Genomic DNA, 17,087 nt, shown 5'->3' on the forward strand with positions numbered 1-17,087 from the left:
AGAGTTGCTCTGCCCCAGGCTTCCTGAAATCAGCCGCTGATCAGTTTCAGCAGCAGCTGACTTGGGGACGCTTGGGGTTCTTAAGTTGAATCTGTATGTAAGTCAGAACTGGCGGTCAGTTTCAGCAGCGGCTGAATCTGGATGCCAGTTCCGACTTACATACAAATTCAACTTAAGAACAAACCTACAGTCCCTATCTTGTAGGTAACCCGGGGACTGCCTGTATTTAAATCGCCGCTTCATTTTCCTATGCTGGGTAGTCTAATCTACATGCCTCTGTTGCCAGAGGCGTGTAGTCTAGACGTACCCATAGTGCTGCATCATGGTCCACCTTTGGGCATCGCAGTCCTAGATAACCTATTATGAGAATACAGTTTGAATTACTTAGTAATTTATTAGGAATTCCATGTTCTCCCTACAGTTACATCATGATAGTCATAATTCTAAATGTATGAGATTATTACACCTTTTTGTTAAGAATGAAAGTTTCTCTGTGAGTATATTATGTTAATTGAGACTCAGATTGCCTCTGTGTATAAGGGGTTTGTATACAGGGCATCCCCGCTAGAAGTCACCCCGGTATACATCTATTCTGCACTGAAGTTGTTGACGCTTGTAGGAACTGATGTGTTATAAGTCCTCCCATTCCCCACTCTTAAGTTGCACAAAAAAACCTCCAATTTGCACAAATGGAAGTCAGCACGGGGGAAAAAATTCCTGCTTTAAGTTGTTGCGCTATAAATCCAAGGTTTTTTTGGAACGTATCTTAGACTTATAGCGAGGATGGCTTCTGTTGCTTTTCTGCCACTCGTCTTCACTGGTGACATATTGGGAGTTGGATCAGAGAGCTGCATCATAAGTCAGAAGTGTTAAAGTATGTTTTACTTAATTCTGTGAAACTGGTCGTGTTGAAAATTACATGTTGCGCCTGTACATCTGTTGTGAATTTAACTCCTGCATTTATTATTAATCCCCTCAATACCTTAGTGAGGTAGATTCAGTAAATACTATTTCCATTTTACAGATGGGAAGCCAAGAAAGAGAGGAACTGAGTTGTTCAAGGTATCACAATGAGTAAACAGCAGAGCTGGGTGTGGAACCCTGGAACTCCCATTCTTAAATCCAGTGCCCTTTCCTTTAAACGCTGTCTTCCTGCTTTGCAGGAAATACGTAAATAGTCCCTACCCCAAATAGCTTGTAGTTATGATGTACCTGATAGACAAGTGAGTATTTAACAGTCCCTAGTACGTCAGAGAAGGTGTAGGGAAGCTCCTAGTTTATATGAGATAATTGTTAGCCATGCAGCCACTGTCAGGCCTAGAGCAATGAAGCCGCCTTAAATGATCACATGCACTAGTGCTTTGTGTTCCTGATGCTGCAGAAGTGAGCTTTTAGTGATAATTTGAATGAGGTGAGGTAGATGTTTGGCAAATAAACTTTGGAATTCCTTCAAGTTTCACGGCATTGTGAAGCTGCCAGTGGAAAAAATGAAAAGAATATTAATGCTGGAAGCAACACAAAAATCCATTGAGTGTACAAAAGAAGATCATGTTAAAGATGTAGCTGAGGCAGAAGTGCAGGGTGTCAGGTAGGAATTGGTCCATGAGGGGAGCCCATTTAAAAACCAGCTCCCCTTGTGGACTGGCTGCCTGTTGCCCAATGCTGCTGCAAAGAGGCAGCAGTGTGGGGTGGCAGCAGCCCCTGTCTAAGGTGGGTCTGAGCTCTCAGACCCAACACGAGCTGGAACTGAGCTAGGCTGCCTGCCTGCCTCCTATTACACATTGAATGCAGAGCTGCAGCAGAATAGGTTCTGGACCTGGTGCGAGCTGGACCTGAGCTGGGCTGCTGGCCAGCCTGCTAAAAAAATTATTGGTAAGGGTTGGGGGAGGGAAATGCATGTAGCCTATAGCATTAACCCCGTGGTCCCCAACACGGTGCCCGCGGGTGCCATGGTGCCCGCAGGGGCATTTCAATACGCCCGCCAGGTGCTCGGGGCTGGCCTGGCCCCAGGCACATGGCGCACGGGCACTTGCGGGGGGGAGCGCGCTTGGCGGGGGGAGCGCGCTTGGCGGGGGGGGGGCCGGGCGCGCCGCGGGGGGGGGGGGAGGAGTGCCGGGCGCGCGGCCCTCGGCGGGGGGGGGGGGGAGTGCCGGCCCCGGGCGCGCGGCCCTCGGCGGGGAGCGCCGGCCCGCAAACGGCCACGCCCCCTGGAGCCCGACAACCTCAAAAGGTTGGGGACCACTGCATTAACCTATAAGCTTTTGCTAATCGGTTCATCGATTACACTATTACATCCCTAGTCTTTACTCAAACTTTTATATTAATGTTTGCTAACCCAGAGGTTACTAATGAAAATCATCTCATCTGAAGAAGTAGCTTTTGCCCATGAAAGCTCATGCTACTATATATATATATTTGTTAGTTACTAAAGTGCCACAGGACTACTCATTTCAGGAGGATACGGTCTTTTTATGCTTATTTAAATAGTCATATCGCTTACAAACATGTATTCAGATTTTAGGGTTTGGGACTTTTTTCAGAAAATTGTGAATGAGCATTTCTTAATTACTTAATTGATTTGTATTAAGCTGAAAATTTAGTAAAATGCACAACAGCAGCATTTAAAAATTGTTAGACTGGTTAAATAAAACTGCTTTTTAACTATGCACAAGAAAGAAGTATATCCACTCACATTTTATATTTAAAACCAGCCTGTTAAACAAAGTTTTAGTTATGTTTCATGCACACTTAACTATAAGGTGTAAACATGCTTTGAGAGAGACAGTTTTTGGCAGCAGCTTTTTGGGCTGAATCAAGGATGAAGTTAGTTAGTACAGGTTAGAGCTAACGAATAGCACAGGACACTTAGAGCCAGGACTGGTGACTTTATTTATTTATTGAAAATATTTTTACCCCTGCCTCTCTATTTAAAATATTTGAAGCAGCTTACAAAATTTTTAAAACGCTATAAAGTTTTATGGGGCCGCAGGAAACATGACCACACCCAAGACAAGTGGACATCCAGCTAATTAAAATAATGCTAGACCCAGATGTTGCCAGACTAGAGAGTGCTGGACTAAAGAGGTTTAGCCTGTATAACAGGTATGAAAGGAGATATAGTGTGGACAAATGACCTAATTGTCAAGGTCACAGTGGAATACAGATGTTTAGAACAGTTGCAGCTGGCCTGGGGACTGAACTGCGTCTCTGAAATTTGTTTGTACATTTGGCCTCTGTTACTGATGAGATGGAAATGTATGTGCCATTTTGTACTGTGGCATGGCCTGTAGCCAGAAATGTTATCCCTGAGGTAATCAGTACAATATATTCTGCCTGATGCTATATTGCCTGAAGTTCTCCACGTAAATATTACGAAGTCTGGGGTGTCTCAATTTTAAGGATGCTCTAATTGCCAGATGGACACTAAAAGCCCTGACAATAACATAAGTAGACAGGATTACAAGAGCAAGAAGGCCATGGAAAACTGTAGCACATCTCCATTTGTCTGGAGTATTAGATGTGGTTGGTAGGGAAATGGCTGGCACAGCAATCTCTCTGTTCTGTGTATGTCGGCTGTTAGGTTGAGTCATGTTTGCTGGTTTAACATTTAGCTCAGAGTTAGATTGAATCGTAGGTATGCCTACCTGTATGACCTTAACCCTAATCCTTGAGCTATACTCAGACTACTGCTGCTGACTGTTTGTTTCCCCACCACAGGTTCCTGCTCCAGTCCCTGGAAGACTTGGACAATAGTTTAAGAAAACTCGGCTCCTGCTTGTTTGTGGTCCGGGGGCAGCCAACAGATGTCTTCCCAAGACTTTTCAAAGTAAGAGGCTAACCCTGTATTTTAGCTTGATCAGGAAGACATTAGATCATATTTTGGGATCCCTGTTTTTATTCCTTATGTCATTGTTCCCTAGTCACCTATGGTCCTCAGGTTGCTCTCCAGCCATCTTTGATTTAAATCAGCATGCATGACGATTTAAATCAATTGATTCTAATCTTGTGCTACTTTTGTTAGCTCTTTTCTTCAAGAGGTTCATTCTTATTAGTTGATATAACTGTTAACGTATCTTGTAATCAAATGTAGCCTTTACATTAAATTTGTAATTTTTTGCTAACCAGAAAGATAACTATATATATTTAACCAAAACTATAGCTTAATATATGTTTGTTCAAATTGTTTTGCTTTTTTAATTGTGGGAGAAGTGGTAAATGGATTATTTATTTACTAGTTATTTTATTTGGGATTTGTGTCTACCTCTATTTGAATGGAAATTGAAAATGTACAAAAATGCTAATTTAAAACAGTTTTTATACAATATAATTTCATATGCTGGATTTTTTTTCTTTTCAATTTATCAAAACATGTTATTTAAAACTGATTTATTAAAGAAAGGAAATAGTGACCTACTCTCGCATCCATGAGTTAGCCTTTGTTTTTTAGGCATCTACAATTGCAGAAAGGTAGCTAGTGGAATTTATAACTGTGTTTAAGTGGGTTAGGTGCCTGCCTCCCATTGAAATGTGGAGTATTAGATCACCCTTCTCATATTTTATCTTCATTGACTGGAGAAGGTTGAGAGTAGAAATGCTTGTTTTCTCTGAATCCATATCCCAGCTTTGACTGAACTAGTATAAATGAGAAAATAGTTTCTCTGTACCTGATAGCTATATTGAGACCAAAGGGGGGCATTAAGGTAAAAGCATTTCTGCAAAACATAAACCAAATCTACTGATGTTTGGAAAAGTGTAAATAGTAACCCATTGTAAAGACCAAAAATAGTGTAGATTATGTAATAAATGATATTGTGACATATCTTTACAGTTTGTCAACCTAAAAAATTAGAGGTTCTTCATGATTTAATATACAATTCATTAACATTTGAGGACCTTTTGATGCAGCAATTTTAAACAGTTTCAATAGATTATAGTAAATTTAGGCCTTAACATAGGCTGTTGTAATCTCATAGTTTAAACAGGTTTAAGTTGACAGACAAGTGTATTTAATTTTCAGTAAGAATCTAATTTAAATAAAATTATTTTTATCTACCTGCTTCTCAAAGCCTGCCATAGAGGAAGCTTCTGATGAGGATGGGGGAAAATATGCAGTTCTTGTGAGTCTGAATGGTTTGTCAGTGCACAGTAAGCTGTCATAGTTCCCCACTTGACAAGAGGGGAGGGACTAGGGGGATCAGATTACCAGGGTCAGAAGGTATGTTGCTATTCTTTCTTGAACTGTGTTTTAGCACATGACAAAAATATCCTCTGCTTTGCTTTTAGTCTTTCCAGAATGCAGGTTATTTTTATCTAATAAGCTGCAAATAAATACTGTCTATTTGTGGTGCATGTCCTTAGCTAAAATAAGGCAAGGACTAAATATAATCCCAGGACTGTTAAAAAGAAAGGAAACATACTAACTTGTTTAATGGAATTTAGCGAGCTGTTTTATTTTCTAATCTTAAAGAACAGTAGTTGTAATTGACTTGCCCAAAGAGGAATCAGCCAGTGTTTCCTCTAATATTTTCTCTCTTTGGGCAGGTTGACTTTTTTTTTTCTTTTGGGCGGGTTGAAATTTCTAATGTGCAACATCCATACTGAGGTAGTGTATGGATGAGCAATACCAGTACAAACAAAACTTATACATACACACAAATATATATTTTAAGCAGTCCATATGTGTAGAAAAAAATCTTTTAAAACAAGGGATAGTTAACAAGGAGCACTGCTTATGATGATTTTATTTTTTTACTTGATTTCATATTAAATAACACTATCTTTGGAGTACATGTATTACTAACAATTCAAGCTAGTAAATCAAAATGCATATTATCCACACATAGACCAGCTTTAAAATACTAAACAAATCTGAGTCAACTAGAAATAGTATTTACAAGGAGAGCATGACTAATACAATATTTACTGACACTGGAAAGGAGAGTAAAAGACATTCACTCAGGCTTATAGTGTTTCTCTGGGGAATGTTTAGGATCCATGTTGTAAAAATAGATGAAAGTTTCAAACCAGGAGAGCTTTTACCTTCTCTGTTTCACCAATTTAAAGAGTAGAAGCCCCAGAACAAATGAACAGATGGCTTCAGGGTTTGTAGACAGATGCATGTTTCAAAGAACTTTCAAATAAGGTTTCATCCTATAAAACTAGCATCACGGCTGATACTTGCTACTTCTGATGCATAAGAGCCAGAAGTATGCCATATAGCAAAAATCTGGCCTTAATACATGGCATATTGTATTGCATTAATTAGTAACACAGGATTTTAAAAAAATCATTAAGATAAGAACGGCAGTACTGGGTCAGACCAAAGGTCCATCTAGCCCAGTATCCTGTCTACCGACAGTGGCCAGCACCAGGTGCCCCAGAGAGGGTGGACCGAAGACAATGATCAAGCGATTTGTCCCCTGCCATCCCTCTCCAGTCTCTGAAACAGAGGCCAAGGACACCATTTTATCCCCTGGCTAATAGCCTTTTATGGACCTAACCTCCATGAAATTATCTAGCTTCTCTTTAAACTCTGTTATAGTCCTAGCCTTCACAGCCTCCTCTGGCAAGGAGTTCCACAGGTTGACTACATGAAGAAGACCTTACTTTTATTAGTTTTAAACCTGCTACCCATTAACTTCATTTGGTGTCCTCTAGTTCTTCTATTATGGGAACTAATAAATAACTTTTCTTTATTCACCCTCTCCACACCACTCATGATTTTATATACTTCTATCATATCCCTCCTCAGTCTCCTCTTTTCTCAACTGAAAAGTCCCAGTCGTTTTTAGCCTCTCTTCATATGGGACTCGTTCTAAACCCCTAATCATTTTAGTTGCCCTTTTCTGAACCCTTTCCAAGGCCAAAATATCTTTTTTGAGGTGAGGAGACCACATTTGTACACAATATTCAAGATGTGGGCGTACCATAGCTTTATACATGGGCAGTAAGATATTCTGTATCTTATTTTCTATCCATTTCTTAATAATTCCTAGCATCCTATTTGCCTTTTTGACCACCGCTGCACTCTGTGTGGAAGTTTTCAGAGAACTGTCCACGATAACTCCAAGATCTCTTTCCTGATTTGTCATAGCCAAATTAGCCCCCATCATACTGTACATATAGTTGGGGTTATTTTTCCCGATGTGCATTACTTTACACTTATCCACATTAAATTTCATTTGCCATTTTGTTGCCCAATCATTCAGTTTGGTGAGATCTTCTTGGAGTCCCTCACAGACTGCTTCTTTCTTGACTATCCTAAACAGTTTGTTATCATCTGCAATCTTTACTACCTCACTGCTTATCCCTTTCTCCAGATCATTTATGAATAAGTTGAAAAGGATTGGTCCCAGGACTGACCCTTGGGGTACACCACTAGTTACCCCTCTCCAATCTGAAAATTTACCATTTATCCCTACTCTTTGTTTCCTGTCTTTTAACCAGTTCTCAACCCAAAAAAGGACCTTCCCTCTTATCCCATGGCCATGTAATTTACACAAGAGCCTTTGGTGAGGGACCTTGTCAAAGGCTTTCTGAAAATCAAAGTATACTATATCTACTGGATCCCCCTTGTTCCGCATGTTTAACCCCTTCAAAGAACTCTAATAGATTAGTAAGCCATGATTTCCCTTTACAGAAACCATGTTGACTTTTGTCCAACAAATTATGTTCTTCTACATACTTCACAATTTTATTCTTTACTATTTATTCGACTAATTTGCCCGGTACTGAAGTTAGACTTACCGGTCTGTAATTGCCAGGATCGCCTCTAGAGCCCTTTTTAAATATTGGTGTCACGTTGGCTACCTTCCAGTCATTAGGTACGGAAGCCGATTTAAAGGATAGGTTACAAACCACAGATAATAGCTCAGCAATTTCCCATTTAAGTTCTTTTAGAACCCTTGGATGAATGCCATCCGGTCCCGGAGATTTGTTAACATTAAGTTTTTCTATTTGTTCCAAAACCTCCTCTAATGACACTTCAGTACGGGACAGTTCCTCAGATTCATCACCCACAAAGGACAGTGCAGATTTGGGAATCTCCCAACGTCCTCAGCCGTGAAGACTGAAGCAAAGAAATCATTTAGTTTCTCCGCAGTGGCTTTATTGTCCTTGATTGCTCCTTTTATAGCTCGATCATCTAGGGGACCCACAGGCTTTTTAGCAGGCTTCCTGCTTCTAATGTACTTTAAAAACATTTTGTTATTTCTTTTTGAGTTTTTGGCTAGCTGTTCCTCAATCGTTTTTGCTTTTCTTATTACATGTTTACACTTGATTTGACAGTGTTTATGTTCCTTTATATTTATCTCACTAGGATTGGACTTCCACTTCTTAAAAGATCCCTTTTTGTCCCTCACTGCTTCTTTTACATGGTGGTTAAGCCACGGTGACTCTTTTTTAGGTCTCTTGCTATGTTTTTTAATTTGGGGTATACATTTAAGTTGGGCCTCTATTATGGTGTCTTTAAAAAGTTTCCATGCAGCTTTCAGGGATTTGGCTCTAGTCACTGTGCCTTTTAATTTCTGTTTGTTTAACCTCCTCATTTTTGCGTAATTCCCCTTTTTGAAATTAAATGCCAGGGTGCTGGACTGCTGAGGTGTTCTTCCCACCACAGGAATGTTGAATGTTATTATATTATGGTCACTAGTCCCAAGTGGTCCTGTAACGGTTATATCCTGGACCTGATCCTGCACTCCACTCAGGACTAAATCGAGAATTGCCTCTCCCCTTGTGGGTTCCTGCACTAGCTGCTCCAAGAAGCAGTCATTTAAGCCATTGAGAAATTTTTATCTCCGCTTCTCTTCCTGAGGTGACACGTACCCAGTCAATATGGGGGTAATTAAAATCCCCCATTATTATAGAGTTCTCTATTTTGGTAGCCTCTCTAATCTCCCTCAGCATTTCTGTGTCAGTATCGCTGTCCTGGTCAGGTGGTCGGTAATATATCCCTACTGCTGATTTCTTATTATTGGAGCATGGAATTTCTCTCCATAGCAATTCTATGGAACATGTTGATTCGCTTAATATTTTTATTTCATTTGATTCTACATTATCTTTCACATACAGTGCCACTCTGCCACCCGCCTGCTCTATCCTTTCTATATATTTTATATCCCGGTATGATTGTGTCCCACAGATTTTCCTCATTCCACCAGGTTTCAGTGATGCCTGTTATGTCTATCTCCTCATTTAATACGAGGTACTCTAGTTCACCCATCTTATTAGTCAGACTCCTAGCATTTGTGTACAAGCACTTTAAAAATTTGCCACTGGTTATTTGTCTGCCCTTCCCTGATGCATTGGATTCCTTTGTATGCGGTTGTTTGTCAGCTCTGGCCAATGGTTTGCCCTCTCCCCTCCTCTCTTTCCGACTACAGCTTAGAGAATCTCTATCAACGGATTCTCCTCTAAGAGAAGTCTCTCTCCGATTTACGTGCATCTTTGCACCAATCGGCTTTCCCCCATCTCTTAGTTTAAAAACTGCTCTATGGCCTTCTTAATGTTTAGTGCCAGCAGTCTGGTTCCACCCTGGTTTAGGTGGAGCCCATCCTTCCTGTATAGGCTCCCCCTCTCCCAAAAGTGTCCCCAGTTCCTAATAAATCTAAACCCCTCTTCCCTACACCATCGTCTCATCCACGCATTGAGTCTCTGAAGCTCTGCCTGCCTACCTGGCCCTGTGCGTGGAACTGGAAGCATTTCCGAGAATGCCACCATAGAGGTCCTGGATTTCAGTCTCTTTCCTAGCAGCCTAAATTTGGCCTCCAGGACATCTCTCCTACACTTCCCTACGTCATTGGTACCTACATGTACCACGACCACCGGCTCCTCCCCAGCACTACACATAAGTCTATCATAAGATCACCATTTGATATCTGTAACATTCCAAAAAATTCTGTTAATCTTTTTTCTTTCTTACCATAAATCATTAACAACTATGTAAACTTTATTTGAAATGTAATCATGCAGATGTCCTCTTGGCATACACACACCCCATGCATCCTACTTCCCCTCTACCCCCTGCAACCCAGACAGAGAGGACTGCAGGAAATGAGTCAGGACTAGAGATGTTAGCAACTAGTCAACTATCTGATAAGAAAATGCTTATCAGAGAGTCAAGTAGCGACTCTACTAGTCGCTTTCTTTCCCTCATCCTTGTTGCGTCTATCAGAGAGGGGCAGCAAGGGTGGGGGAAGCTGGTGCTCGGGGGAACTGGCTTTAAGCCAGTTCCCCCAAGCATCATCTCCGTGGGGGGCAGGAGAGGCAGAGGCAGAGCAGGGAAACAACGCAAGTGGCCACTGCGGTGCTGCTTCTTTTGAAATGTACAAGAGCCCTCTGGTACCTCAGCCCCTTGGGTGCAGAGGGTTTGGATGGTGACCTGGGGGAGGGAGTTGGGTGCAGGAGGGCCAGGGGTGCCAGAGGCAGGCTCTGGCTGGGAGGCGCTTACCTAAGTGTCTCCTGGCCTGCAGCACCTGCAAAGCAGGCTGCACTCGTTGCCTGCTGCAGCCCCAGACCACTTGAAACTGCAGACTGTTCCCTCCATGTGGATCTTAAGCCTCTTCCCACTCTCAGAGCTGAGCTGCCCCCATCTCTCAGGCAGTCTCTCAGTTCCTGTTGGCTCTTTGTTTCCAGCTAGTAGGATCTGAGGATTGAGCTGGGGGCAGGGAGATCACGCAAAGCCTCCCTCTGCTTGCAGAGCAGAGAGCCGCACGGACAGCCTTTAAACCGTGGTAGCTGCGTACCCGAGGGTCCCAGCAGGGTGGTCTGTGGGCTGGATCTGGTGGCTTGGATCTGGTCCCCGGGTCCTATTTTGCCCAGCCCTGGACTATACGATTAGCCAGAAAATCACATTTTAACATCTTTAGTCAGGACACCCCAAACATGCTGCCCCCTGCCTCTACCTTGCTGCACAGATGCCAGACCATCCGTCTCCTTTCCCCCACCTACTCCTGTGCAGTCTGCTCCCCCAAACCCAGCTTGAGGCTGGGATAAAATCCTGCTTCCCAAAGTAGCAGGCACAAGCAGTCTAGCTGGGAGTCAGGACACAACACACACTCTCCACCCCACACTCCCCTCCTAACATCACTGCAGGACACACAGCACAACATCCCTCCTTCCCCCCCCCCCGTCTCCACCTCACCCCACTGCCAGCACCCACCCACCCTCTCTTACCCTACCTACCCATGCAGTCAGCCCCTTATCTCCCCCTTCCCAGCCAAGGAGCCTTGAGGAGAGTGCTGGGTTTCAGTTTCTGCCTCTGCGTTTCTCCTCATGCAGATGGGACTCTCCAAACTCCCCTCCCCTCTGATTTACCCCTCAGCCAATTACTTCCTTCCCCTTCCCCCAGCCACTTATTCCCTCCTTATCTCCCTTCTTTGCCTGCTCTGGTAGCTCCTTAGTTCTAGCAGGTAGCTCCTCTCAGCTGCTGCTTAGGAGATGCCCCTCTCTCCACTGGTCAGCTGAGCTCCCTGCCTGCGCAGGAGCTTTGAACCTCGGAGCAGGGCTCAGAAAATAGCTATACAGTTAACAGAAGACTTAAGAGTCAGCCTAAATTTCACCATAGCCCATGGTTGCTAAGTAATTGGACTTGGTTGATAGACACAGTGCCAGATATTTTAGACATAAAATGTTGCATATGAATATAAATGTTTATGAAGTTTTTTTAAACTTGATTTTAAGGAGTTTTGGGACAGTAGCTCTGCAGAAAACATCTAAATCCCAAACACTGCATATAATAGAGCAGTGTTTCCCAATTGGTGAAGCTAAAGTAAGGGTTCCACGAGAACTCAGCACTCAGCCTCGCCCCCCCTCCCCCCTTAAAGAGACAGAGCTTTTTTCTACTCAACAAATTGCAGTGGGACTTGGCAGGTCCTCTCTCCCTCCCCCAATAATTTTTACCCTGGCAACCCTAGAGGTTCCTTGAAATTCTTTCAAGCTGAAATGGTTCTGTGGCCAAATAAAATTGGGATACACTGTAATAGAGGGATATACAATTACGTTTGGTTTCTTTAGGGGGTGGTTTTAGATCATCTGAGAATTAGATATTGTCTATTGTGTGTTTTGTAAGGGTAAGCAGAGCATGGAAATGAATGCCTGTCACTGTTTATAAAGAGTGCAAATGACAACCCCTGGAGTGGGAAGGAGGATATAATGGGTTTAGAAAGAGGGAAATTGAAGCTTGCAGCACATACTCTTGGGCCTTGCCTGCAGCTGCAGACTTAATCAATTATAACTATGATCTTAAGCATATAGTTCCAACAATGGTAGCAACCACAGAGGCAGTCTAAACAGGACTCAGGTGTTCATGCCATGTTGTCCGATGCTGCTTAGAATAAAGCTAGGTGGCACAATAGTAATACAACTGCAGTGTCTGCACTACAGCTTCAAATATCTCTACTGTTGGTAGAGAGGCCCTTGTGGAGATTTAGGCTAAAAAGAATGTTTGCTTCAGTAGAAGATGGTGCATGCAGTAGGGATGTCAACATGTAGATGAATACATGATTAACTGATAAGCTCAGGTTTATTGGTTAATCTAGTTGACTACACACACTTTCTTCCCCCTCCTCCCTCCCCGCTGTCTCTGTATCAGAGGCAGAAACAGGTATTGGGGTGATGCGGGAGCCAGTGCCCATGAGGAGCTGGCTTCCCACGAGCACCGGATCCACTCTCCCTCCCCACCGCGTTGCTGCCTCTATTAGAGGCAGTAAGCAGAGAGGTTGAGGGAGGCAGGCAGGAGACAAAACATGTGGAGAGCCGGCTTTCAAGCAGGTTCCCAGCACATGCTGGCTCCGTGGACCCACCTGTCCCTTCCCTCGCTGCCTCCTACAGAGGTGTGGGAGACAGAAGTCAGTACATAGGGAGCCAATTTGAAAGCCGGGGAGGCTGCCTTTGTCCCCAGCTTCTTGCCGCTTACAGAGGCTTCTCCAGCATCCCACAGAGAAGCCTCTGTCTGCAGGGAGCTCGGACTCATGGACAGGCCTGCCACTTCCATTTCAGAGTTAGCAGCATGGAGCGGGAGCCAGTCTGCGCAGGAAGCCAGTTTTTAAACTGGTTCCCCTCATGGATTGGCTCCTGCCTACCACCCCATGCTGCTGCCTTTGATAGCCCACTAAATTTTCATGCGGTTACATTACTATTTAGTTGCGTGCTATCTAACATTCCTAATATGCAGTTTGCTCTGCTGCTTTGTCACTACCACAAGGTATCTGGTTTTTAAAAACACCGTCTTTCTTCTAACTAGTCATCGGGAGTTTGACCTTCTGCACAAAACCAAACCCAGTGGTCACTGCTACCTTGTGGTAAGTCACAGTTCAATAAGAGTCCCCTAATATGCCTGATGTAGATTGTTAGGGTCTCTGGTTAATTTTTGTATTTGTGTGTATTTGGCTTCAGTACATGCCATATTCAGACACCAGATATACTGGTTGATTGCTTGTACTTAAATTGTCTTTTGGAATTCAATATTTTTGAGATTATATCTTTAGAAGGCATCAAGGCAGCAAAATGGCTTGGGGGGACTTTTTTATAGAAATATTGTGTAATATAAATCTGAAATGCTTCCTTACCACTTATAGGGAAGATGGAAACTGCATTTGAAATTTCTAACTACTTCTTTGTATTTTGAAAATTATCAGTTTTCTTGGTTTCTAGTCATCTATGTTCTGTTGCCTTTTTATTAGCGTAGTCACTAGCCATTGTTTTCAGCTTTCCTACACTAAAAACCTGCCAACATTCAGAATTTTTCAACTAGTCTGTCACAATAAAATGTTTTCCCTCTTTCCCTGTACATACATGTTCTTTTAAATCGAACCTGTATTTTGTGTGTGACCCAGTGACATTGTCCCTTGTTAAACAATTGTATAATTAAATCTGATTTGACAAATCAAGTTCCAATATGGGGGAGAGAACTGGCTTTGAAGGACTTTTAAAACCATTGGATAGTGTGTTTTGTCAATTGTATATTTCTTAGTTTGGGGAAAGGCAAATAATAGCCAGGAAGTTTGAAGCTGAAAGGGAGTGGATATTGACTTTGAAATGTGTTGCCCCATTGCATTTCTAAGAATGGTTTTTATGTTGTTCTTACAAACCAGTTTTTAAGCATACAGTTCCAACAATGGTAGCAGCCAAGGAGGCAGTCTAAACAGGACTTATTTTTGAGGAAGAAACACTTGTTTCCTGCTATGAGCTAGGGAAATAAAATCCCATTTAATTGGTTAATCGGTTAAACATACTGTCTGACCATTTAACCCATTGAAGAGGAGGCAGGCAGGGGCTGCTCTGACCAGCCAGAGCAGCCCCTGCCTGCGGCCCAGGCCTTAACAGTTAACCATTAACATTTCCCCCACCTCAGCATCATTGTATCTATGTAATTGTATGCAAGATTGCAAAACTCTTCTTGTTGCATTGTGCTTATGTTGCTGGCTGCACTCAACCCTCAGCTCTTGTTCAGGAAAAGGAAAAGCCTCCCAAACTTATTCAGAATTGACTGGATCTCTAGAGCATAAGGGGAAGGACATCCCATGCCATTTCAATGAGAAAATGTGACCCCATGTTAATTTGAAGCCGCCTATTTGGGACTTTTTTAAGCCCCCCCTTCCCTCCCCCCTTGGCACTTTGGTTTTGCTCAGAGTGTTTCCTGCAGCCCACACATTTGGTTAGTGTTTGACAGTGCCATCCGGAGTATTACAGTGGAAAACACTAACTCCCTTCTGATAGCCTAGATTTCTCAACAAATGAACGCTGTGGATTCAGAGAGCATATCATGTTCTGAAAAGGGTTGAAATTGGCAGTGCAGCTGCCCAATTCTTCTCAGGTCTGTGTATTTCAGAGCCAAGTTCATGCAGTCTGTAAAGTGTTATACAGGTGTGTGTTGTCTGATATATTGCCAGGTTCATATCTTGGATAAGGCAAAAACAGTACCACTATTTGGAGAATGAATGCTCCAAGTCTGGATTCCAGCATCTTCCTGTGCTATTCTGGGAAGAAACCCAGTCCCTCTTGTTCTGATTTCTCCTTCCTCCAGTGAAGAGTTGCTAATGTCCCTGTGTTATAAGGGACATCCCTTTACTAAATCAGTACAAAAACACTTTGCAAAGCACTGGTGGTTGGCAACTTGACCTACTACAAGGGGGTCGTGGCACCACTCACATTTGATCTGGTTCCACCTCTTGTCATGCTACAGAGTAGGGGCCAGGCCAAATTTAAGTGACATTGCTGCCTGAAAGGTAACTTGGGCAGATTTGAGTGGCATTCCAACCTGGCCCATGGCATCACAGTGCCACTCAGATTTGGGCTAGATGTCTTTTAATCCCTGGAACATCACTGAAAATTGCTTCTTCCATTGAAATCTGAAATAGCACCTCTGCAGATTTTGTAGCAAAGCCTGCTTTCCTCCAGTTCACATCTGTTCTTTCAGGCCACACCTCTGGTGGCACATAACATTGCTAGCAGAGACCCAGAACTCCCGTTCCAGCAATAAGTTGGAAGTGGAGTTTCTGCCTGGCCTAGCATCTGCGGCTCCCAAAGCTTGAAAAACTCTTGTGTGGTGGCCTCAAGGGGATTTTGGAAAAACTTTACTTCAGAACCTACATTTTTGTCTTAAACTCCTTGGCCGTTTTTCAGTATAAGTTTTAAGCTATTTTTGAGCATTTCCCTTGCAATTTGTAACCCTAATATTTCAGCATTGGAGTGGTATCAAACTGAGAGCAGTGCAGACAAAGAATATGTATTAGGGAGGAGAGAGGAAAGAGGTTCTTAAATGTCTATAATCCTGGAGTTTAGTAACATGAGTTAGTATAATGCTAAGATTCTTATCCAGACCTTTTTATAGAGGTGATAGCACATATCCCTGATTCTTTATTCCATGTGTATTGTTGCCACATCTGTCCACAGGGCGCCCTCCATGGTATCTTTCATCATGTCCTAGCATCCTGTAAAGTAAAATCTCAAGGCCTCATTGGCATGACCTTATGGCATCTTTGTCATTCTTTCAGTGACCATCCTAGCTTCTAAGGATCTGGTATCTATAATGACAACTTTTGTTTTGTGTTTTTCACAGGAATGGGGAGTGACCCGTCTTACCTTTGAATATGATTCTGAACCATTTGGAAAGGAGAGAGATGCAGCTATCATCAAACTGGCCAAGGAAGCTGGTGTAGAGGTGGTGATAGAGAATTCTCACACTCTCTATGACCTGGATAGGTAAGAGGTAGCTATACTGCACAAACAGGGCTCATATTGTGCTGTCTGAGAAGGATTGTAGGAAAGCTAGTGTCTGAAGAAGGGTTTGGTCCCCTGATCCATATAATTTGGCAACTATTTAAAGCACAATTTGCATGTGAGCACAGATGAGGATGGTAGGGATTACATTTCACTTAATCATGCCTTTTACAAGAGTATCTCAAAGTGCTGATGGTGATGAATGTTGGCATTGAAGAAACATCTCTCCCATTATACTCTGTTCTCTTCTATCATCATTGAGTATTTCTAGTGTGGACTGCTGTATGCAGTGATGCCCCCTTATTTTGCCCTTTCTAACTGAGAAGCCTGAAATAGGGTAGCCTTCAGACTTGATTAGTTCCAAAAATGAAGGCTCAAGTCAGAAAAATTCAACTTGGAATAAAACACAATTTTGACATTAAGGGTTATAATGTTGCCAATGTATGTGAAATTCTCCATGACTTGGTGTCCTCAAATCAAGATTAGATCTTTTTTTTTTTTTAAAGACATCGGATTTCAGCCACATACTGTTGGCTTGATGGAGGAGCTGCCAGGTTAAATTTTATGACCTATGCTATAATAGGGGCTTACTGTAAGACAATAACATGGGCCACATTAAGCCAACGCTGTTTGATGGCTGGTCATTTTCTTCCTCCAGGTGAGTCTCCCTGCTTTCTGTTCCCTGGGATCTAAATCTTTCATAATCCAGACTTACAGATGGTCACACTGGGAGTTTCTCCCTAACCCCAGGCCAGTTTCTCCCTAACCCCAATCAATGAAAATCTACAAAGTGATCTAACAGAGAGCATTATAATCTTGTGTGAGCCCCTATTATAGCATAGGCTATACAATTTAACCTGGCAGCTCCT

At 42.7% G+C, this 17,087-nt stretch overlaps 1 protein-coding gene across 2 annotated transcripts in view; it reads left to right on the plus strand.

Moving 5' to 3' along the window:
- CRY2 (cryptochrome circadian regulator 2) overlaps positions 1 to 17,087 on the plus strand; it is a 40,547-nt gene that overhangs the window by 6,493 nt on the left and 16,967 nt on the right. For both annotated transcript variants that reach the window (XM_075927584.2, XM_075927583.2), the window contains exons 2-3: positions 3,718 to 3,826; positions 16,058 to 16,200. In XM_075927584.2, coding sequence (XP_075783699.2) covers positions 3,718 to 3,826; positions 16,058 to 16,200 — 252 coding nt within the window. The remainder of the gene's footprint in view (positions 1 to 3,717; positions 3,827 to 16,057; positions 16,201 to 17,087) is intronic.

This window comes from Pelodiscus sinensis, chromosome 5, assembly GCF_052426305.1.
Source record: "Pelodiscus sinensis isolate ZL-2025 chromosome 5, ASM5242630v1, whole genome shotgun sequence".
Taxonomy (NCBI): domain Eukaryota; kingdom Metazoa; phylum Chordata; order Testudines; family Trionychidae; genus Pelodiscus; species Pelodiscus sinensis.